The sequence below is a fragment of the Paramacrobiotus metropolitanus genome, unplaced genomic scaffold (genome assembly GCF_019649055.1).
Source record: "Paramacrobiotus metropolitanus isolate TYO unplaced genomic scaffold, Prichtersi_v1.0 Parri_scaffold0000034, whole genome shotgun sequence".
Lineage (NCBI taxonomy): Eukaryota > Metazoa > Tardigrada > Eutardigrada > Parachela > Macrobiotidae > Paramacrobiotus > Paramacrobiotus metropolitanus.
In genome coordinates this window covers 563,489-585,679 of record NW_026570254.1, presented here as the reverse complement: position 1 = coordinate 585,679, position 22,191 = coordinate 563,489, and the positions used below count along the sequence as shown (strand labels likewise).

Sequence of the window (22,191 nt, the reverse complement as noted above, 5' to 3'; positions counted from 1 at the left end):
GCACCTGGAACAGTTGACTGCACTGTGGAATGAACTACCTCTTCCCGTTGAAGCTTATCAATCTGCAAGCACTTTCCAGAGTGCATTGGATTCTGTGGACTGGATCAACCTTGCGTGGATTAAAGACCATCCCTTCTTTGTCACAAAAGCTACTTGAGTCAGTTTTTATTTAACTGGCACATTACAGTGTGTTAACTTCTACTGCTGATGTGCACAGCTATGCTTCACTTCTATCCCTTGTTTTATTTCTTTATTTTGATGTTCATGTTTTTCCCCCTTCGCGATCCCCTGTCTTAGCTTAAAAGGAGGCGACGCCTCGTAGCAAAGGACAATAAACCAGTTATTATTATTATGTAGTGCACCCTCAAAAAGCAAGTGTACTTTCCAGTAAATAACAGCCCATGATAACATTTATAAAAAATATTGTAGCAAATATGTATCGCTGCAGTTTGGTCAAACAAGATTTTAGCAAGTACTGGTCGTATACATGCGGACAATGACATGCGGTGAATAAAGTGAATGGAATAAGCTGCCACTGGAACCGTTGTATGCGATCGCGGACTGGACTCCTTCACCGGTACCGGTAAGCAAACCCTCGCCCTTTGAATACAGATTGCATGCTCTCCATGAAATTAAATCACCCGAAACATTCCCTTACTACGGGCTGCTACGGGGAAGCATGCACCCTCTTACAGTGCAACATACATGTACTGTACTACTCTAGTAGTTGCAGACCCTTTACATAGTTATAAACTGCGCACATGAAGAATGTTGCAACTGTGCACGGTTGCCCTTACTTATAATTAATAAATCTTATAAGTATTTATAAGCAATCATTTTATTGCATGATTTATGCGCAAATTATAAACGTAAGGCATGAAACCCAAGTCAAAACAATTCTCATTGATTTTATAATGTTTTACGTTGCTCAGTTGAGCGGTTGAATTTAACAGTTTTGTATAATGGAAAACTCGTAAACAAAGTCTCCTGAAGCGACGCCGCTGTCTAATTGTAAAGCATGTTTAATTACTATTACTTAAATGAAGAGTGGGCTGTTGCATCTGTCGATTAAGACTAATGCCACAAAGGATCACGTAAGTAAAGAAGTTGGTTTTCATTTCAAAATATGACCCCTGCATCATGCATGGTCACCCGAATAGCAGGTTTTCCCGCTTGCCCATCAGTTAGGTGGCGATGACAGGATCAGGAAGGGTTTTCGTGTCAACCCCGGAATCCACGGGGGTGGCGGCGCATTTGCATTCTTCGTAGCCTCTGTCGCGACAGATGTCGTCCTGTGTTGGGATGTTCCTGTTGAGTGCTATGTCCTCCAAAATCTTGGCACAGCACACCCTGTTGAAGCGTTCGCACTTATTGTAGTCATTGGTTGTGGTTTCGGTTTGTAAGTTATGGAAGCTCTCCAGTATCTTTACGGGATCCGGGGTCATTGTAGCTGCTTGTTGATTGACTTCCAGGTCAGCCGTTTCTGTCAGTAATTAAGGCAGTAAATTACTTAAACTGGGTTGCAAAACAGCGTAATTTGTGAAAACAAGTAACACCTTCGGCCCTTTGATTTCATTATCTACTTAACAAACGAAAATTCGAATGGCGAGTAATGCATTGCATAACGCATTATACCTACCACGTCTGTAACTAAATGCAGTTTAAAAAGGCGGTAGCAGCACTAAAAATGGAAACTAATGAGGGTATGGAAAATAATGGAGATAAACAATTTAAGTACTGTACTCACCTTCCGAATGACATTACATTAGTCTCCGCATGATAATGAAGTCTACATTACAAGGAGAGAAAGAATTTGTAAAGCTTTGGGCGATTATCAAGAATTCTCTTTCAGAAACTACGTATAGGTTTTTGTGCTTTTTTTAGTTATTATGCTTGCTGAAAAGTTACTTACGTATACATATGTTGCACACAGCAATATATAATACTCGTTGCATAACTGCCCATGAATTAACATGTACATTTGAATCTTAAAATGATTATAGATGCTTATGGAATGGAATAATAAATTCTAGAATGAATATAATTTCATGTATTTGTAAAACGAAATTGCTTTTTGGCTTCTGAATTTCAGGATAATTGCTTGATAAACACGTGACAATTTTGGGAATTTTGTAGTTTATCAGCGCATGTATAAATGTGATGCAATAAAAGTAGCTTATATTAAAATATAAAACAACAAAATAATGCTTAAACTACCTACCATACCGAATACGTAATAAAACATGTTTTAGCAGATACCTGCATTTCCGCCTTCGATATCAGAGGCTGGTCGATTTGGCGCATCACTCAGCGAAGCATTTTCTAGAGAAATATTTTGTCCAGACACCACGAACCAATTACAAAAATATATTACAAATCCAAAAAGAATGAGAAACCGAATAAACGGGCCGATGGGATGTGATGCTCGATCCATTTGAGTTATCCAGATCGAAAAGTAAATGGTATAAAGCAGAAGCTTCAGCAGAGGGGTATCTCAGTGTCTCTTCTATAAGCAGCTGATATACGCAAGCTTCCGTTATCCTGTATTAATTTAGCATTTTTATCTCATGATCAATAAACTGCGAATCAGCCTCTACCATAATTACATCCAAATATCCAGTCACAGACGCGAAGTATTTCGAAATTTAAATTTCTTTCGGTAGTTTACTCGAAAACCGAATACAAAAATAAACAACCAAACATCAGTTATTTACAGATACGCCTCAAGAATTGTACGGCCGGCTGCGATAGCAGTGATAAGTGTACAGTACCTACAGAAACCGTTCTAATGTGTAAGGCAACGTTTCTGTACAAGAAAAAAAGTACGCTCGATGGAAGCGCGTTTTAAGACGGCAATATATTTTTAGAACCCATGATCGACAGACTTTGGCACGAAAAATGTAAGCTTGACCATGACCACATATGCTGCTGTTTGTCTCAAAGTGACGGGAACAGAGATAACAATTACAGGCGATGGGTGTGTGCAGATTAATATTGCACATGGTATGCATTTGTTAAGAGTCATATAATGTAATTATAAATTGTGTACTTGCTGTACGAAGTTATATTGACCTTATGTCTGCGTGATGTGTTTGAATTGCGCTTTGATGCTCCTGATGATTGTTGTTTTTTGTTCATGAAAGCAATAAATTTTATTAAATTCTGTCGGAACGATTAATTAAATTAAAACGGTTTGGTCATTGGTACCAGAATTATCAATTTGAATCGTAATCAGAGATGTACGGAAGTTGAACGTGAGATATTAGCTTTCTTCTCTGTTTTTTTAACAGTTTTTTATAAGTACGAATGAATATGATGGCTGATCATCATGTGACCGAACGGTTTGAAAATGTAATTAAGCATCAATCAGTTTGTATTTAAACCGCTAACACATTTCACAATGACAAATTTTTTACTTGCATTGGTCAGAGCATTTTTACACACAATCGAAACCACGTGCACAAAAGTAGAATCGCAAGCTACGTTAGATTATCGGACAATAAAAGCTATTACGTTTTGTTATTATAGCGGCAAAGAATGAGAGCGGGTTAAAAGGAGTGATGAATATGAAGTAACGGCATTTTGACATTAAACTCTCAGTTCAATAGACAACTTTGATTCAGTTTTTGTAATGACCGGTGGTATTGAATGCGCACGAAGGGATAGCTGAGATCAAAAAGAGAGAGAGGAGAGAGATCAATGAATATTATGTATATACCCAACTTTTTTGAAGAATCAGAAAATCCTTCTATTGGGATTTCTTTCAATCTATTCACATGCGGGATTCAGTGTCGCCATCGCCGGGAGTGACTTCCTCACTGGGAATTAGATGGTAACTCGTTACAGCCAGGCCGCCGTTGCCGCGCTCCTTCGCCACCCGCCCGGCGTGGTTGACCTGTTGAAAGCTACAAAGTCATTGACAAAATCCCGATAATATTGTTATTTATCAAGTCATAATGTGTAATACACAAAAGCGCTGACCTCAAGTACGCAAGTGGACAATCTCCGGAACGGGTCAATAGGCGACATAGGAGATAACGGCGACAAGCCTTGCTCGTTCAGATTGTGGTCTTTTTACAACTTCAATATCAATTTTCTCTAAATCTTCGCGACATAAGTGATACACTATCCCAGCACCGAACGCATCTCCCAAAACGTTAATGGATGTCCGTATGCGATCTCTATCAATAAATTGGACGAAATTCAGGCGTGCCGATGAAAAAATAATTTTCAAGAATAAACAAAATATGTTTTGCGCTATCAAAAATTTATTCTGTAAAAACAAGAAATTGTGCATAATGCAGGTTTCTGCAGTACTACTATGGATTATCACATGTATAACATCAACAGAAATTCAACAGAATTATCTAAGACGTTTTTCTGTTGCAAGTTTTTTAAAGGGTTTTATCTTTTAACGATGACGTATATGTTCACTCGAGAGCGGGTAATATTTTTCACTCGAAACAATGGACGGACGATGTTTTTATTTGAAGACTGGTGTTAAGCACGTTCCAGTAGCCGCACTTACAAGAGCCAGTCAACCGCCACAATGTATGTTACATCGCTGGTCGGAAGTCCCAGGGATGTCAACACCAGCAACATGGTAACTAATCCGGCTGAAGGAACAGAAGCCGCACCGATGGATGCCGCTGTAGCCGTGAGACTACAATGGGAGTGCAGCATAAAAAACATCAAAACACCAGCGGCCACACGCGCTTCCTGCCGCGTAATCCTCTTGGCCATGCACATGCACTCGTTGCCGGCATTGACTCACCTCACAGTCACAATCTGGCCGTACGTGAGATCCACTTTGTTCAGCTGGGCAATGAAAATAGCGGCCACGGCTTCATACAGCGCCGTCCCGTCCATGTTCACCGTGGCGCCCACTGCAGCGAGACACGGATATATCAAAAACAGTCGCATCCACTGTGCGGAATGGCTCGGCACAGCAGCATACCGTTGGCCCGCTTAGCGCGACGATTTCAGCGACGGGGATTTATCAATGTATAATTAATTAGACATTTACCGGGTAAAACGAACCGCGTAACCCGCTTGTCGATGCCGTTGTTCTCTTCCAGGCAGCGGAAAGTTATGGGTAAGGTCGCGGCACTATATATCGGCAAATACGCAATCCATTAGTTAACAACACAACACCGTCGTTCGCTAAGATTTTATTTCGACTGCAAAGTTAAAGCACAGCGCTGAGCTGAGACTGATCTTTGACAGGACACAACGCTGCCAAAGTGGAACATGCAGTTCATCAGCCGCTTTTCTGCCCCGGCGCGCGTACCTTGATCCAGTTCCCAGCGCCATAATCCAAGCCTGCAGCATGCCGCGGAAGAAGGTCCAGGGATTCTTTCTCGTTACACCGAAGTAGATGCAGGGAAGGATGCCGATGGCATGGATAGCCAAGCCGCATAATACTGTCACCATGTACATGCCTAGCATGCGCGCCGTCGCCGCAATGTTCGTCACATCGAGGATTTTGGCCGAGATCAGGCACATAATACCGAGAGGAGAATACCAAATAACACACTTCACCAAGCGCATGATGATTTCGTTGAGAATAAAGAAAAAATTGGTCATCACTTGGCCTTGGGCTCCCATGGCGCCCAGGATAATGCCAAATCCGATGCTGAAAGTTATGATACCTGCAGCAACAGCGGTTAAGCCAGCACTCCTTATATTAATCTTTACGACGGGAACTACGAAAGGTCACCCAAAGTTCACCGCTTGCTGTCCTGTTGCGCCAACCGGCTCACTCACACACATAAACACAATGTCGATGCCGGACGACGTGCATTAGTAATAAAATTTAATATCAACCAATCTGAGTGAATAAGCATGACATAAATATTCATATTGCATTTTTGATAAACATTTGTTAAATGCAGTGAAGATATATCGTCCTATCGCCGCACATTTAGTCTTTACACTAAAATAGTTCAGCAGTTTACTAAGATTCAACCTATTTTTTTGCTAAGAATCTGAATGTAAAATATTATCTCCCTTTGTTCAAATTTGCATTAGCTGGAGAAAGCCTGTACGACAACAAACAGTTTTTACAAAACGATAAGGCAGTCAACGGTTCAATGCAGAAACGCTAAAAATTTTATTAAATTCGCTTTATACCTGCCATTGCAATGCCTTTATTAACAATCTGTATTTCTGCTAGTTACAAATTGTACACCGTACCAAGAATATTCATCCCGTCTTTCGTTATCAGAGAGCGGACCCGCAGAGTGGGCGGCACTATGGAACTGTTGTGGATGCTGGCATTGTAGGCAGGATTCTTAACGGTTTTATACACGGTCTCATCGTTCCGGAAGCATGCTTGGACGATGTTGTCAGGGAAGATGTTCCTAGTGTCCAAATCAAATTTTGTCACCGAAGCGTTTCCTACGCGCGCGTACCATAGTATAGTGCGTATAGGAAGCGGCATGCGCATCGCTTGTCAGTTGTTGCAGCTTTTATGCAAGTTAATTAACCACGACTGCTCCACTTTACCTAATCAAATCAAGTACGGCATCCAGAGTCGACACTTCCCTTTCTTCGCCCTTAAGGATCTCTGAATCCTTGTCCGTATTCTGACCGGGTTTAATTGCGACTACCAAGATAATTCCCAGGATTGCCGCTATTAATGTGGTTGACATATAATACAATAGCGCCCATGAACCCATCTTTCCGCTTTCTTTAGCATCCAGCTGGGCCAGACCTAAAAAAACGCACAGAAACGGCTGGCAAACGAAATCAACATATATTAATCGATTACGGCTGCCCGTTTACAGATTTCATTAACAATAAAATGCAGCTTTAATATGTATGCTACGAGCTAGTTCCTATTTGGCATCCATAATTAACAAAACAAGCAATATGGACACATAGAGCGCTTCTTAACGAGCAGCAAATTCAATTTTGTATGACAATTCTCGTCTGTCGTCCCATGTACTGAATCACGACAAGGAAAATTAATACATTCTGAAATTATTAAACGTAATATTTTATTTCACATGCGGTATATTTTTTTTAGTCTGTAGTACTAGTGGTACGGTGTTGCATTTCCCGGATTAAATATGAAATCGTATACGAAGCCGTACCCGATATTAAACTCGATACTATTAGAGGTAATATCATCATTTTCAACATTCGCATCAATATTTCCCCGGGATACTGGATAAGGTGTATGGTGGTTGGCTCCAGATTGGCGTAGCGCAGTGCCGAGCCCAGTACTACGCCAGCAATAACGCCCCCGATCGTCAGGGTCAGCAAGATGTTGTCGGCATCCATTTTGAAGCGACACTGCGGCAGAAGCACATTGTTGCCAGTAATAAAGTTTTTTGCTGTATTTCCATAACAATGTGCATGGATGTACTGTATATGCCTACATGTCTCAGTCTGGTGAGGAAAGTTTCAGGGCCACCCGACGTGGATGTGCGATCTGCGCGAGGCACCGGCGGAACTACTAAGCGTACAGCAACTTCCGGTGCATTGTCACGATGGGAAGCATTGCTGTGTTTGCCAGCTCTCGGCATTTTCGGGGGAGTGTGTGTGTGGTTGGAGAAAAATGATCTCGTCGACCAGACGCACAAGTGAAATCTAAAACATATGGTACATAATCAGTTTACTCCATTTTAATAATGTTGAGCTGCTACGCACTTCAAACAAATGATAAATCGCCGCCTACCATGACGCAGGCGTATTTCCCGGCTTCAGTTTGTGAAAACAAAGGCAAACATAAATCAGCGATAAGTGAGATTCTTTGCGAACTACTATTTCTTTACGAACCATATAACGATTTCGTGATTTTGATGTTACATCATGCTAAAAAAGACACTGTTAAATGGCAGCCAGCTTACAGACCTAATCGTGCGGACTGGAACCATAAAAACTAACTTTTCATTCCTTATGGCTGCAAAGTTAATCTTCAGTTGCAGAAAGTTGCACAATCAATTTTACTATTCTTAATTTCGTTACATAAATTCAAATAAGTAGAAAGTGTATTAGTTAGGTGGTATGTATATTGAAACTAATGCCTCGGCCACTACTGGTTTAAGTTTATACTTAATTTCAGGACGGTGATATGTCAATGCACTTGCATGAATAAACCCAGGTGCACTTCACCAAGACACCAACGTTAACAGTTGAACTCGTACTGCTAACTGCAGCCATCCATCCACTAGCATGAATGATGTAATCTGTGCGTGGACAATTCTTTTTTTGTGAGCAATATACCGTACACTACTGCTTTGGGGTGGGCTTTTTAAAGAAAACCTGCATAATAATCCCCTGTTACTGCCGGATCTGGTGGGAGATCGCAGCAATTTCCGGTTATGATCCCTGAAAAGGCACTGTGTACTTTGCCATCTTAACAGCAGCCCGCAGCAACGTTGGCCAGTCTTTCAGTCCCTGGTTGTCGATAATTGCCACCATCATAACCTAACCCGTCAATAGAATTAACCCATTATAGGATATCACCGGCTTCCGCGCGTTTTACGAATGTTAAAATTACGTTACCTAACGGACGACGTTTTACCTAGAAACGGGCATATTGCGTCGTCTATAAATACCTATATAAACGCGCAATTACACTGTAATGCTGCAATGCAGTGCTTTAGCAAATTGAAAATTGCTGACTAGTATGCAGCTGAGTATGCTTCATTATCAGTCTAATATCTGCGGTTTAAATCCTGAATGAAATAATTATCCAGTAAATTCATTACATGTTTTAAAAATTATGCCGAATTAGAACAAGCGCGCGCAAATTAATTTTGAATGCGCTGACAATTTTCGCACGCAATCGGTGGTCACTACACTTTATCCATGCTTAGATATGATAATTTATTTGCCAAAAATAGAAAGATAAGTGTATGTCATATTCTATTAATTTTACCGGTTATCTATATTGTGCATGCATGCATGCGTTCACAAGAGTATTTTTTTGTGCTGCATTGGCTTGAGGACTACTGGATTGTAATCGCGCTGTTACGATTACATGGGATATGGGAAGCTTTCCCCGACTGGTACCGGCGTTTACAAATTCTGAGATGTTTACTGGAAATTATAGTACTAATTATGAAAAATGGAGTTGCCTATTTGTGTTGCGTAATAACAGGCATGGCAAACCGTCAGCCTATCCGGCTCCAAAATACTCGTTTGGTAATCATTGATATGATCAGCAGTCCATTTCGTGCGGAGCGGAATGCTTTCATCAGTAAAAAAGTAATGAGATTTTCGTGCATACGGCAATATTGATGGATGAGCGCTATGAACAAAAAGACGACTGTACCATTATGTTTTGACTATTGGATCAACATTATGGCTCCCTAACTGACTGTGACGGGACAAAATAACACCCGTGCCACTGATCCTTACAAACGGCGTGCACACAGTTCGGCTGAAAACGCAGCTACCGAATCAACGTCCACAGCTAATTGTTGCCCTTTTTATCCCAGATCCCATTCCTATAATCGCATCCTTGCCTGTGTCGGATAAGTATGTTTTTATTACACTCTTTCCACTTGGATTCCCAACACATCATCTCAAAAAGCAATTTTTCATATTTAGCAACAAAGACTTATCCTCTTTAGCCTTTTCCCAGAGGATCGAAATTGAAAAAGCGAGCGCGCAAATTAGCGCGATATGACACTAAACGGCTTTAGTAGCTGTAATAAAGCATTCGAAATTTAGGTTGGAATTACAGTACGCTCTTAGCCTATAAGTTACTTGCGCTGCGGTCAAAACGGGTTACGGCGTTTTTAATCGAGTAAGTGCTCTTAGGAGCTTTAGAAATACGCAAGTTTGTATGGTAATAAAACATCTTAGTTTCGTCGCTCCATTGCATAAAAAATAATTTTTTCTAACATTTCGTTCCACTACTTCTCAAACATCATCTGCAGCTGTACAACTGACTACGCATACTCTAGAAAATATGAATGGCGCAATATGCATGCCACGTGTGTAACGCATCTCCTACATGCGAACATATATTATTAAATAGCAACTTGCCAACCTGTATATCCAAATTCAAAACCAATACATACAACAATACACAAGTACAGAGATAAAATTCAATATAATAATGAATTATATAATACGAATTGCGATTATTCAGAACATTATTGACCACTCTCCAATCAACCGTGAGATGATGAACATTTATGTAGATATTTGCAGACAAAGACAAAACGCTAGACTATATACATAGTGATTATGACGAAACCGGCTTGTGGCGAAAATTCCTGGATGGTCTATTGCTAACGATTTTTTAAACATTTCGAAGTGTTTGTAGACACTAGATTGGTTGCACTGTAACTATATTCGCTAATGAGTTCTGGAATCCAGGTCTACAGATAACAATTTGTTTTGTATCAGACTTGACCCAGGCACCATCCAGAATGTGGTGCATCAAACTCGTTTTTAAATATTAATACCTGGCTGAAGCAAAGGCTAATCAAAACAACAAAAGCAGGAAAATTATAACAGCTTGCATGATGATATCAGGCTTATACATGCATTCCACGTCTATAATTCATATTTACATAATATAGCTATGCTCACAGGAAAGAAACAGCACAAATACCGAACATATATAATGATAATTAATGTAACTGAAGTAAAATTATTAACTACGAGCATTTAGTGTTTCTTATCCCGGTAACGATGTCCTCACATGATTCACATTCCGTATTAGTTAAATTAAACGGCGGCTTGAAACTTCGCCATGATCAAATTAAGGGATTATAGAAATGTGCTCGCGTTTTCTTGTGCAGTAAGATTCGCGAAGCCGAAACTCTTTTGCGGCAAACTTTTAACGTCAACTTACCCTCGCTTATTTGCAAAAGTTAGAATAACCGGACTGCATCAGAGCATATTTAATGTCGGTACATTTTAGGACAGCAAAGGATGACAAGGATTTATCCTATATTTCTGCAAAGCAGGTCCATTGCGATTCCTCTCGTAATCCATCGTAAACTTCTGACGCGCCAGGCTCAATAATATTCCTGATAACACCGCTTGGTATCATAACATCAGTACTCATATCGAAGGCTCTGCGCAGAATTCCGTGTGCACTGCTGCAGTATCAGGGAATGTAAGAAAGGTCACAGAGCTAAATTTTTTCTGCATGTGATCGTACATTCAGTGGCAACAATGCCTGGAAAAACCTCGTTGCAATGGACGATCCGTGCTCGCTAATGCAATCTGACTGGCAGCTCACCGCCACATTAACGGGAAATGTGTTTTAGGTCGTACATCCACGTCTATACATGTGGAAGAACTAAGAGCCAAGTACCAGAAAGTCTTATATAGACCACCCGCCTGCATTGTGGACGGGCAATCAATAAATTTCACATACATATAACAAAACGATTATCGGCTTACCCCCGTTAGTCTCCTTATCAGCTTATATGCAGTAGGGTATTGGACGACTAGTTAAAAAGTAGTAGTGGAAAGCTGCACCGACATCTCTTTAAAAGCTTGACTTTTTGACTTTAACACATTTTTTCAAATCAGATAAGCATTCTACTTAACAGTAGTGATGATTTGCTTGTGTTCCTGCTTTCCCCTAAACCCTGACCGCGGACCATGAAGGAGAGAAACCATGCATATTGAAGAAAAAAAAAGCGAAAAGCTTTTATACATACAATTTAACAGCAGAAATTTTTCATGTAAATAATTACTATTTTACGTAATCAAAGCATGCACTCGTAGTTTCTTAACCCTTGTTTACTTTATATGCTTTATGCTTCTGTTCCTTAAAAACCCACGTAAAAACTATTATAAGTAGCGCTAGCTGTAGGATAATCAGGTGCTTAGCCGTTGCTTAGTTTGCTTTAGTGCGGGAGAAAACCTTCGCTACAAATGCCGATGATCGAGGGCACGCGCGAAATTAAAACTTATTATGACTATACTTTTTAGCATTTGTTACCACAGTTTGTGCAACGGAAGCAAAAACAGAAAACCGGTTTTCTCTACAGTTCACTTGGATGGTTTTGCAATGTTTCAGAAAACAACAACAATGCAGGAAACCGAAAAAAGGAAGAAAATCTTGGGAAAGGTCGATCAACAACAGTAGCAGTAACGATTGTGTAATTTTAAGCACAGATTAATTAGGTACTCGTATCAATCATAGCGTGCATGGATTTGGATTTTGTCTGCTACAGTAATTTTGCCAGATGGCTGGCAACAAAAAGGCGTAAAGATGTTAAATATTCAAAATATGTATGATATAGGATCGTGTGGGTCCTTGAACGGAAGCTGCAGAGAATCAGAAACTGATGAAGCTGGGTGACAGACATCGTCGCACAGCCTGCAGTGTCTTTTCAGGCCATGGGAGATTATGGTCGTGGCACAAAAGAATATTTTATCAAACAATTCTTACCGGTTAGGTAAACAATTACATAGCGGAGAGGTGAGCGCGAAATAATTTCTGGTTTCTTCAGAAAGGACATTTACGCAGCTTATACACGACCAGCAGTCTTAACACTTTCATGAGCACCAGCAGACTCTTTAAGAAAACCGCTTTTAAATTTCCGAAGAATCTGTAGCTGATCGAATGACCTTAAAATTTAAATTAGCTGCTTATATACAAAAAATACCCGTAATTAACTAACGCTAAAGGATCAAAATAATTCCAAACCTACTTACGAGTATTGTTAACTACGAATCCTGCCACGAGCAAAATTTAAGTACTCATACACAAAAGTTATTTTAAGACGTTGTGCAATGCTGGAGATCTTGGCAAAACTTCGCTACTTTTCGAAATTAAAGGAAGACATAATTATCACTGCCAGCATAAACACGGCACTATCGTTGAACAACAAGATGAGGCCGAATGTGAATCCAGCAGGGTTAGAAAGTGCACTTTTCGAACGAGCATGGTTTAAAATATTGTTTACTTCATAATTTGGTTATCAGCTAGGGTTTTAAACATCACATTCAGAAACATTACAAAACAAAGTAAGGTATACAGCATTAAGACCATCCGAACGTGGAACGGTCGATGTTACGGACAACGCATTTCAACTCTGTGTTAAAAAGCTAAGACCTTGGAGCAAGAACTCAAACGATCGCGTCGTTCTCCCATAGCATCTTTCAGCCACGCGCCCAGTTCGCGCAAAAACTTCGTACATGCTGGGCCAACTGCGCCGAAAGTTTCGAAAGCTAAAGGAACAAACGTAAACTCATTTGCCAGATATATTCGTATTTCCGGCGTTTTTCACCTTCAGAGTTCAGCTTTCCTGACCGCTCCTCCAGCTTGTGCGCTGCTGCTGATGACGGTGGACAAAGCAATTGTATCCACGCATGTTACGCCCCAAGCCAGTCGTATGCCATTTTTCCAAGGCAACTGCGATACACCATCCAGCCGGCGGTTATCGTCGTTGTTGGTTCTAAGCGGTTCCAGTACTTATAGCCGGCCGGTTTAAAATTAAAGCTGACCTTTGCGCCTTGGCGGAGCGGATGTGCTCGTGCCTAATGTTCACTAATTTCTGAAACTGCATGAACGTAATCTGTTGTGGTCATGAACTTAAAGTTTCGACTAGTATAATTCTGTATGCATTAGTAATATTATGTACATTATAGTTGCTGTATATATAAGCGTTTCGCGATCACAATCTGCCTTTGCCGCTTTTTAAGCGAGTTCTAATGGATTCCTAATGGGTGGTGTCCATTAAAAATCAAATGCTTCAGGGTAAATGTTAGAAAGATCTGTATTTGTCGTAATTCTTCAGTGTCCGGCAACTCCAGCGATCGGCGCTATAGCTGACAACATCCACTCCAAAACATTGTTCTGTAGCGGGGTACTTAGTGGTCCGGTCTAAAGACAGTAGGAACAATGCACTGCACAGTAAATACCGTATTTACGAGGGCCGTTCCAAAAGTTTTTAGCCACCGTGTGCCATCTTTCGCTGCAGCAAGTTTTCTTCTTCTCTTCCATAAAATATATTTCTTCAGTCTATCTACTTCGTAGAAGTCTATTTACTAACTCTCAAAAGGAATCCGCATGAAATTTACGCGGTAACGAAAATATCGTCCCCTGAAAACTTCTTACTCCTCTTTATCTATTTTTTTGCCTTTTGCCACGAAACAATTTTTCTGAAGTCAGAAATGATTTAAACGTTTGAGGTACTAAGGTACTTGAATAAAATGGGCCCGTAAAGAGATTAAAATGCAAAAAAAGGAAGCAAATGATCAAAAAGTGCATGTGCGCATTTTCTGGATGTTGAACCGTACGGAGTATAGCGAGTCAAAATCAATCTTCCCCAAGCTTATCAGAGAGGAGCTGCAGAACAACTTGGACACTGTTCCCTGCTAAATGTTTTGTCCCTCTGCTAATGTTTTCCATGATCATACGACAAATTCTGGATCATATATGGCTGTTATTCAGGATACACTTTTCTGGGTGTTAACTCAACCATGTTGTTCCTCAGTTCGAGTGCCTTCGTTGAAAACGAAGTGTTCAATGCACAATCCAAGTTTTACCAGTCGGTAACTTTAGAGCGTGATGGCGATGAATTAAGGAAAATAATAAAAAAATCGGCAGGAAATAAAACTTCAGCGTTCTTTGTTAGCTGTTTTGAAAATATTAGAGCAAGAATCGATTTTGGTGAAAGGTTAAGTGATTAATGACGCAAGGCATTTTCAAACCTGGCCATCCGTGCTTGAACAGATGCCACAGTCGCTATCCGTAAGCAGTATCACAGCACCCTATGATGATGTTATGAATGATACATTTTTTAAAAAAATAGTTCATAGTTCTATTAACGGGAAGAACACATCTTCGATTACCAGCACATAATTATAATAAAATAAACTGGCCGGTCATCTGCTAGAGTAGCGGAAATAAGAAAGTACAGTATGTAAAGAACTGCAGATGCATTCAATAGGGAAAGGTTACTTTGACCTGCTTTCATGTACCGCGAAAGTTCCCGCGGAATGATCATGAACACGAATTCCGTGCTACGTACCGGTTCACTTCCACATTAACGGTGGCCGCACGGCGAATCTTATCACGAATCTTATTACAGTACCTACATGTGCACAACAAATTATTGTAAAAGTTTGCGAATAATCCGTAGTACAGACAATATATTGCCCTACATGTATACCTTGGTAGGATAGAAGTATATATAACTGTACATGTATACCTTGGTAGGACTTACTGGTTAGTTTTTTAAACTTTTTTTTCCTGTTAATACATACATCAGTGATACATGTGTTGTTAGCGTTGTGACTGGATTTGGAATCTGTTCACCAAAAAACAGAAAAACAGAACTGTACTCGTACTTGATCGACTGGAGCGAAGCGAAGGCAGCGACTATCTATCCAAATACAACGGATAAACGCGATTTGTGTAATGGGTACGATCCCCGATCAGGATAGCATAGAGGAAGTGTTTCTGTTATAATATAATTATTTTATTTTTGGTACTGAGTGGTGAGTTTGTATCCGATATGCGATATCATGCATCAGACATTTAGAGTATTAATAATAAAGGTTTCACACACATAAAATATTGGTAGCTGGCGATTAATCGTGTAGAACGTGAATGACTCATGTGAGCGAGGTGCCGGTATTATAAGAGTAAGTAACCGCTACGCTGTTATTCCCGTACGTGAGAATGTTGCTGTTAGTTGATATTTTTTGTTTCCAAATCCCAGTCCTGCTTTTGCGGAGATGTTTTAGTTTGGCTACAGTTGCATTGTGGAACCATACTTCAAACCGGTAAACAACAGTTCACTAGTCCACCATGCTACCGTTTCTGTAAGTACTTGTTCTATCCAGTGCTGTCACTAGAAGTATGCCAATACCAGACGCTCACAGGAATCGCTATCTGCGATTAAATGGTTTTTCGTGATTCAGAACTGAAAATTTATTGGATAATTTGAGTAGGTACTTAAAAGCCGTTACAGTATAAAGCAGGCGATGACCCTACCGACAAACATGAATTTAAAGAGGAAGTAAGGATAAAGATAATACACGCATAATAGCACGCAATAAGTAGTACGTGAGATACATATCTGTACTACTTTACGTGACTACTGACTGTGTACTAGAAGTACTCGTAAATCGTAGAGTACTGACTAGCGCGCTTGCAAATGCCTTACAACAAATGCCGCCTACGATAATTATTTTATCGCAATAATTTGCTTGGTTTCATGGGAGACTGGGAGTGCCCAAATTATTTTTCAGGTCGCCTGCCGAATAGAGCGGTGCAGACTGCAGACAGTTTGGCGCCTTCTGATTTTGATTCATCGTACGTACAGTTTTGACGGATTGGGGTACATTTCGTGATTTTGGTGTGTTCTCTTCTAGATCTACTCTAGTATTGCAGTGCTACCGCATTATCGGTAAACCGAACAGGTGCGTGTTCAACTTACTGTTAATCTCAACTATTACTAAATTTAGAAGCGTTTATGCTTTCCTTTTGGACTTACAAATAGTTGTATGTACGAGTGCATCCATAAAAGCGCTCACCAATATCATCTTACTTTATTTTGGACTAAAAAAGAAAGTTGTACTGTATTCATTAGCAGCTAGCCAACTACTGACATCTAATCTTATGACAAAACCAAACGATATACGAAGCTAAAACCTCAACGGCATAGTGCAGCTTCGGATTTGGTGTGAACTGATTTCGCTTATAATAATTACAGTAGTCGCAACGGACAATCAGAAATGAACCCCACACAATATCCTGGCTTTGGATCTTCAAATTGGAATCAATTCAATGCGGATGGTGTACAAGCAATGCCTCAAGCAGGCTACCAACATGCGCCAGATATAACCGCCGGCACTCCCAGCCGGGTCCGATTAGAGAATATTGGAAATGGCTCCAGTAGGTCAAATCAGGTATGCTCACCTTACCATTAGTCACCTAACCCTCGTTGCCAGAATCTCGCGGTGCGGAAAGTCGATAGCTGAATCATATGGTTTTTTTGCTAATTCGTGACACTTCCCTATGAAGTTATGGAAACGGTGTATTGTGATGTGTCAACGTCAACGTCAACGCAAACGCTTTAATTTTTCACCTAATACTTACCGCTACGGGCGTCAGGGTGCGATTTATTATTATTATTCATCTTGGAGTAGGTACTAGATAGCCCATTTCCGGCTAAGGTGACATACAGAATGACTGTACTAGAGCATGGCATTTTTAACCTGGCTGGAGAAATGCTGAAAATAATAACATCAATGAACTAAAAACTGTTTTAAAGCCCACCAGCACAGTCGCTTGTCAGTACACAAAACAATTTACTTACTGTTAGCAGAAATCATTTGCATACAATTGATACAAAGCGCTTTCAAAACAGCCAAGGATATGTACCGTAATTCAAAAATTTACATATAATATAGAATTCAAGAATTTATATTATATAAATATATTACTGCCGCAAATTCTATGCTCGATTCTTTTATTTTGGGGAAGCAGTAATTAAATTTCGCGAAATAATGCCATAAATGAATTTGATTTAGTTTTGAATTTGATTTTGATTTGATTCAAAATCAAAAGCACAACATTAATTGATTCTTACTTACTGTTTATAGAATAAATGAGTAATATCGTTTTTCTTGGAAATTGGAATACAATTACAGTACTAAGTCTTACGTGTATTGCCTACAGGCCATGTTTGTGACTTTATATTGGCAATATGGGTAATAAATTATGGGTATGGCCTGATGGCCATACTTCTATCAGATGAAAGGTTCTATGGGTGATGGGGCTGGGGCACACTGACTCAATCGTCGTCTGGTTCAGAACTCCAAAGGGAGAGAAAGCATGTGCCCGAAATGCGCGGCTGTGCTGACTGGTGAGAGTTCTGTCACAGACTCACAACAGACTGCAGTGTTACTTACATGTAAGTGCCACTGTGCACTGTGTGTACATGCGTGCAACTGCAAATCACTCGCCAGCCGCCTCTCTATTCTAGGGCTATGGTGGTGGTTTTAAATCTGAATTTAGTAAATAAATATTTGCACGCAGTTCTGTTTACGTTTTTCTGTGCTTGATTGATATTTTTATATATTTATGAATTATATAAGAAAGAGCCTGCAGAGGACAGAAGTATTAACGTTATAGTATAGGTACGTATTTTTATAGACCTTGCTTTGGCCGTTGGTGATTAGTTTGCCTATTGCAGAATCAAGCTATCCAGTACCACCTCAGCTCCATGCACCACACCATGAACAGCCAAAGAGGCCCTGCACCTAATGGCTCGACGAACCCGTTCCCCGCTAATCAAGGGCAGCAACGGCTGCCTGCCGGATTCCATGGGCAGTCGCTGCGTCCTAGTGGGGTCCAACAAATGTACGGACAGCAGATCATGCATCCCTCCGACATGCAGAATGCGTACCCGCAGAACCTGTGGATTCAACAGGGGCAAGGACCCCAAGGCCCCGCGGCCGATCCTGTACAGATCCTGGCACAGCAGCAGCATCGAATGCAGCGGCAGAATGTCGCAGCAGTGGCACACGCTCAGAACTCCAGAATGAACGCGGGTAACGGCCCCTACGGGGTGAGCGGCCCTTCTAATCAGCCAGATTTTGAGTATGGATCCGGGTACGGCATGCAGCTGATCCAGAATCCTGCGTTCATGCAAATGCCTCTGTTAGCCCCGCTGTGCAGAACGTGCGCATGAACAGTCCAGGACCGATTCGTGTGGCCAGTGTTTCAGCGGAAGTCCTTCCTTCCGCTCATCTGCCCGCCGCTGCTTCCGCGCCTGTCTCCGTACAGCCAGCCTCGCAGTTGCCGCCGCACTGCGGCTACGACTTCGAGTGCCTGTTTTGCCAGGAGTCCCTGCCCACTGCCAGTCCTTTGGTAATTTCGGAGACCGAATTTCGCCAACATACGAGGCAGAGCGCGTACTGTTATAAAAAGAACCTGGATCACATTAATGAAATGATGAGACAAGGAAATATGGAAGGGGACAATCCAGTGGCGAATGGACAGGTGAAACAGCAGTTGGTGTGTCGGCTCTGCAAAGATGGAGGGCAGATTAACCGATACAAGCTGGCAGATCTGGAGCTTGTGGGTGGGTGCGGTAGATTATTTCGACTGTATCATGTGGTTCCAGCGTTGCAAACCTACTATTTATCATTTTATCCTTAACAGTGATAACGGTATTACGGTAATAATTAATATTAGCCACCTTTTTATGGTCGACTTATTCCGTATTTTATTGGGGCTTTGAATGGTAGTTGGTTGCTTCCTTCATCACCTCATTAACACTTGCCACGTTTGCAACGGCTTCTCCGCCTATGATAATATTTTCCTTACGAATGGATCTGATTTTATGTAATTTTTTGTGCAACATCGGTCCTCCTTGTCATTGCAGCTCATCATATGCAACGCTACCACACCGGCTCCGCTGCAGTGCAAGCCAGTCCTGCTTCCACACCCCCATCGAATCCTGCCTCTGTCTTCGTAAATCAACAGCGTCGGTCGTCAGGGGACCTGGTTACAGTTGGAGAGTACATGCAAGGAGTGATCGAGCACCAGGTGCCGGGAGCACATGTTCCACGGACTTCCAGTCCTCGTGTGTACAATCCTGCCCAAACACAGGCGGGTTACAATATGACGCCACAGAGTACTCACGCACAGCAGATAGCACGAGCGCAGCATGTGCTTGCGCAGCAGCCGCTACAGCAACGGCGTAGCGGTCCGCAGCCCAACTCGTCTATGCCTGCTGGGCGGCCGGTACTTGGGGAACGCCGGAGTCAGGATAGCCCTGTCACTCAGCACTATGTCCAGGACCAACCAGTGCAGGTATTCACTGGATGAAGCGTTAAAAGAAAATATTTACCGTTAATTTAATGGTCACCGTTAAAGAAATTAGTTTTGGCACATGTATGTTTCGTGTCATAGAACCGTGAGATCGTCATGGGAATGGGGAACTCCCCTGTTGAGGGTCGTAGTGGTACGCCGGGGGGTCGGAATACTGCTAGTATATCTGGTATTGCTGCGCTGCTTGCGCAGCGAGGTGTCGGTCATGGCGAAGTTGCGAGTGTGCCGGAACAGGACCCTGAAGTGATCGCAGCACAGCCACCAGTTGCGTTTCCAGCGGCTTCCCCAGCTAAAGGACCTGCCCAAGCCGCCGAACAGGCACCAGTTGATGCTGCTCCTGGGGTCGTGGAACAGGCGCTGGCACCAAACTCTGTCCAAGTTGTCGCCGATGTCAGCCCACCACCAGCTTATCACGCAGCCGTAGCTGCTGTCCATATGTGAGTTCGCTAATGGGCAACATTCCGTTTATGCGAAAATTACTGTTTCTGGTAAACTGATAGTGCTTGTGAAATGTACAGGTTGTTTTTTCACTTTTCGAACGTTTCTCATTAAACAGACTGCAGTCGGTTTTGAAATGTATTAATAGAGAAATATATAGGTAAAAATGTAGAATATATATATGTTCATGGTGATACCTGTGTGGAAAAGCGTTATATGTATCCGATGGTATGATTGGAGCAGACAGTACTCTCAGCAAGTATGGAAATTTGTAATGTTTTCAATACAATGTCATGGTGTGGCTTTATCGTTCTAGGGAGGGAGTGCGTGTGACAAACCGAGCTTCTGGTGCATCGGTTCTGGCACCAGACTCATCTACGTCACCCGATGGCGAACCAGCACAGAACATCACATCTACAAAAACCGGGTAAGTCCAATTTTGCGAAAACATGTTGGAAAACATGTTGCATATTCTATCTGCGCATTTCTGCAGAGTTTAGGATCTAAATGCTGATTGCTTCTCCGGTTTGCAGCAGCTTTGAGTTAATTTACCAGTAACCTTTTTTAAAGTGATTTGGTTTGCCCTTTTCCTGATTTTTCTGCATGCTTTAAATGATTTCTGGTTTTAAATATATGCAGACAAGAATATCTTTGTCGCATCTTAATTTGTCCTTCCGTCCGAAATCCCTCACTAATACGCTATTTTTCGCTACTCTTATGTATGATTCTTTTGCTTTGTGTGTAGCTCACATTTGTCTAAAAGGAAAACCCGAGCTCCACTGAAGCGAACTGAGCGTGCTGGATCGTAAGTGATTAGATTAAGTGATTGCTGGATGATGCAGTGTTTTATGTTTGTCTTCTTTGGATTTTTGTGGATTGCAATCTATTTTAGCTTTTTAAAAGAGAAACTTCTCAAACCAATCTGTGCTGGATGGCTGTTTTTCTGGCTTCAGTACTACAGTAGTAATACCGACACTCGTGTATCGAAAGTCTGAATGGTTTGGGCTTTCCAGGGTGGAAATAATCGAATCAGTGAGAGCTGGTGGAGATGATTTGGCAGACCTTTCGTGTGATTCGGATGGAAATCCAGTTGTAAGTGAAGATGAGCCGATGCCGGAACCCGTTAAGCCCTGTGAAGTCAAAATGGAACCTCAACCTGCCGCGCAGCACCACGATGAATTTTTCTTCCCGGATATCAGTCGAAGTGCACATGCAGTGCTTGGGGAAGCGCTGTCAGTGGAAACTTCTATCCCTGCAGTCACCGAGCAGCGTTGTTCTAGCATTGATTCTACTAAAGAAAATGCTATGGTAGATGGTCTTTCCGTTGTTACTACTGCGGGACGCCTACCACTACGCGAAACGGCGAAGAACGCGGTTAGGCAAAAAATTATCACACGACGTTGGATCTGTAAGTGTGGAGATTCGATGGAATCACGGGATGAATTCAAGCGACATTATGCTAAGCACCAAAAGGTTCTGCCGCGCTCTCGATCCGGCGTGCGCTACCTTTGCCCGCGGGAACTGTGCAATTATTTGGCCGAAGATGCAGATGATTTTGCGACACATGTCGCTCGCCATATCCTTCTGCAGCACTATTATCGCATGGAGAAAATTAAACGGGAAGCAGCCGAACAACTCCCTTCGTCCAAAAAGAAGTGAACAGCGATTATGACGAGGAAAGAAGTTTGCAAAAAATGGATGATTTTCTGTTTGAATAAGCAAATCTTTGTTAATAAGCAGGTCTACGTGGCGCATACATTGTTTGGTATTTCTAACTTCTAAAAGCTTGTTGCTTACGGATTATAATCGTTGGTAAATTTTCATTTTAAAGAATTCATGGGACTTTTTTCTGTATTATCTGTGGTACCACATCATACCGCTTTTTTCATGTTTTTCTGTTTTCACAGCCCTTTGATTCCGCTTTTAAGTCATGAACAAGACTAAAGATCCGTTTCTTTTAATGACTGTTA

The 22,191-nt window shown here is 41.5% G+C and overlaps 3 protein-coding genes across 5 annotated transcripts; 1 reads left to right on the top strand and 2 right to left on the bottom strand.

Moving 5' to 3' along the window:
• Nucleotides 1-371: 371 nt before the first annotated feature.
• Nucleotides 372-2,898, bottom strand: LOC129589334 (uncharacterized). Its single transcript, XM_055484045.1, has 2 exons — nucleotides 2,260-2,898; nucleotides 372-1,483 (listed from the first exon to the last, which is right to left on the bottom strand). The coding sequence occupies exons 1-2, from the start codon at nucleotides 2,432-2,434 to the stop codon at nucleotides 1,185-1,187; spliced, it is 474 nt and encodes a 157-aa protein (XP_055340020.1). The 5' UTR covers nucleotides 2,435-2,898; the 3' UTR covers nucleotides 372-1,184.
• Nucleotides 2,899-3,367: 469 nt separating this feature from the next.
• Nucleotides 3,368-11,251, bottom strand: LOC129589238 (excitatory amino acid transporter-like). Its single transcript, XM_055483852.1, is given in 12 exon segments — nucleotides 3,368-3,895; nucleotides 3,982-4,071; nucleotides 4,073-4,181; nucleotides 4,529-4,663; nucleotides 4,775-4,886; nucleotides 5,027-5,109; nucleotides 5,291-5,651; nucleotides 6,196-6,362; nucleotides 6,508-6,715; nucleotides 7,098-7,299; nucleotides 7,386-7,596; nucleotides 10,823-11,251. Coding segments are annotated over 11 exon segments (1,737 nt in total). The 5' UTR covers nucleotides 7,533-7,596; nucleotides 10,823-11,251; the 3' UTR covers nucleotides 3,368-3,772.
• Nucleotides 11,252-16,105: 4,854 nt separating this feature from the next.
• On the top strand, nucleotides 16,106-22,173 carry LOC129589386 (uncharacterized). 3 transcript variants are annotated; one of them, XM_055484134.1, is made up of 9 exons: nucleotides 16,106-16,255; nucleotides 16,315-16,362; nucleotides 16,656-16,851; nucleotides 18,141-19,031; nucleotides 19,335-19,765; nucleotides 19,865-20,220; nucleotides 20,538-20,648; nucleotides 20,967-21,026; nucleotides 21,235-22,173. In XM_055484134.1, the coding sequence occupies exons 4-9, from the start codon at nucleotides 18,635-18,637 to the stop codon at nucleotides 21,878-21,880; spliced, it is 2,001 nt and encodes a 666-aa protein (XP_055340109.1). In that variant the 5' UTR covers nucleotides 16,106-16,255; nucleotides 16,315-16,362; nucleotides 16,656-16,851; nucleotides 18,141-18,634; the 3' UTR covers nucleotides 21,881-22,173. The 3 variants fall into 3 exon arrangements, with proteins under 3 accessions (XP_055340109.1, XP_055340108.1, XP_055340110.1); XM_055484133.1 differs by lacking the exons at nucleotides 16,106-16,255; nucleotides 16,315-16,362; nucleotides 16,656-16,851 and adding an exon at nucleotides 17,895-18,084; XM_055484135.1 differs by lacking the exons at nucleotides 16,106-16,255; nucleotides 16,315-16,362; nucleotides 16,656-16,851; nucleotides 20,967-21,026 and adding an exon at nucleotides 17,895-18,084.
• The last annotated feature ends 18 nt before the right edge of the window (nucleotides 22,174-22,191 follow it).

Bases quoted from the DNA above. Each gene is read 5' to 3' on its own strand.
- LOC129589334 (XM_055484045.1), bottom strand. From the start codon at position 2,434: ATGGATCGAGCATCACATCCCATCGGCCCGTTTATTCGGTTTCTCATT. The intron at 1,484-2,259 runs GTATCTGCTAAA...AATTACTGACAG, and splicing joins TATCGAAGGCGGAAATGCAG to AAACGGCTGACCTGGAAGTC.
- LOC129589386 (XM_055484134.1), top strand. From the start codon at position 18,635: ATGAACAGTCCAGGACCGATTCGTGTGGCCAGTGTTTCAGCGGAAGTC. The intron at 19,032-19,334 runs GTGGGTGCGGTA...TTGTCATTGCAG, and splicing joins GGCAGATCTGGAGCTTGTGG to CTCATCATATGCAACGCTAC. The intron at 21,027-21,234 runs GTAAGTGATTAG...TGGGCTTTCCAG, and splicing joins CGAACTGAGCGTGCTGGATC to GGTGGAAATAATCGAATCAG.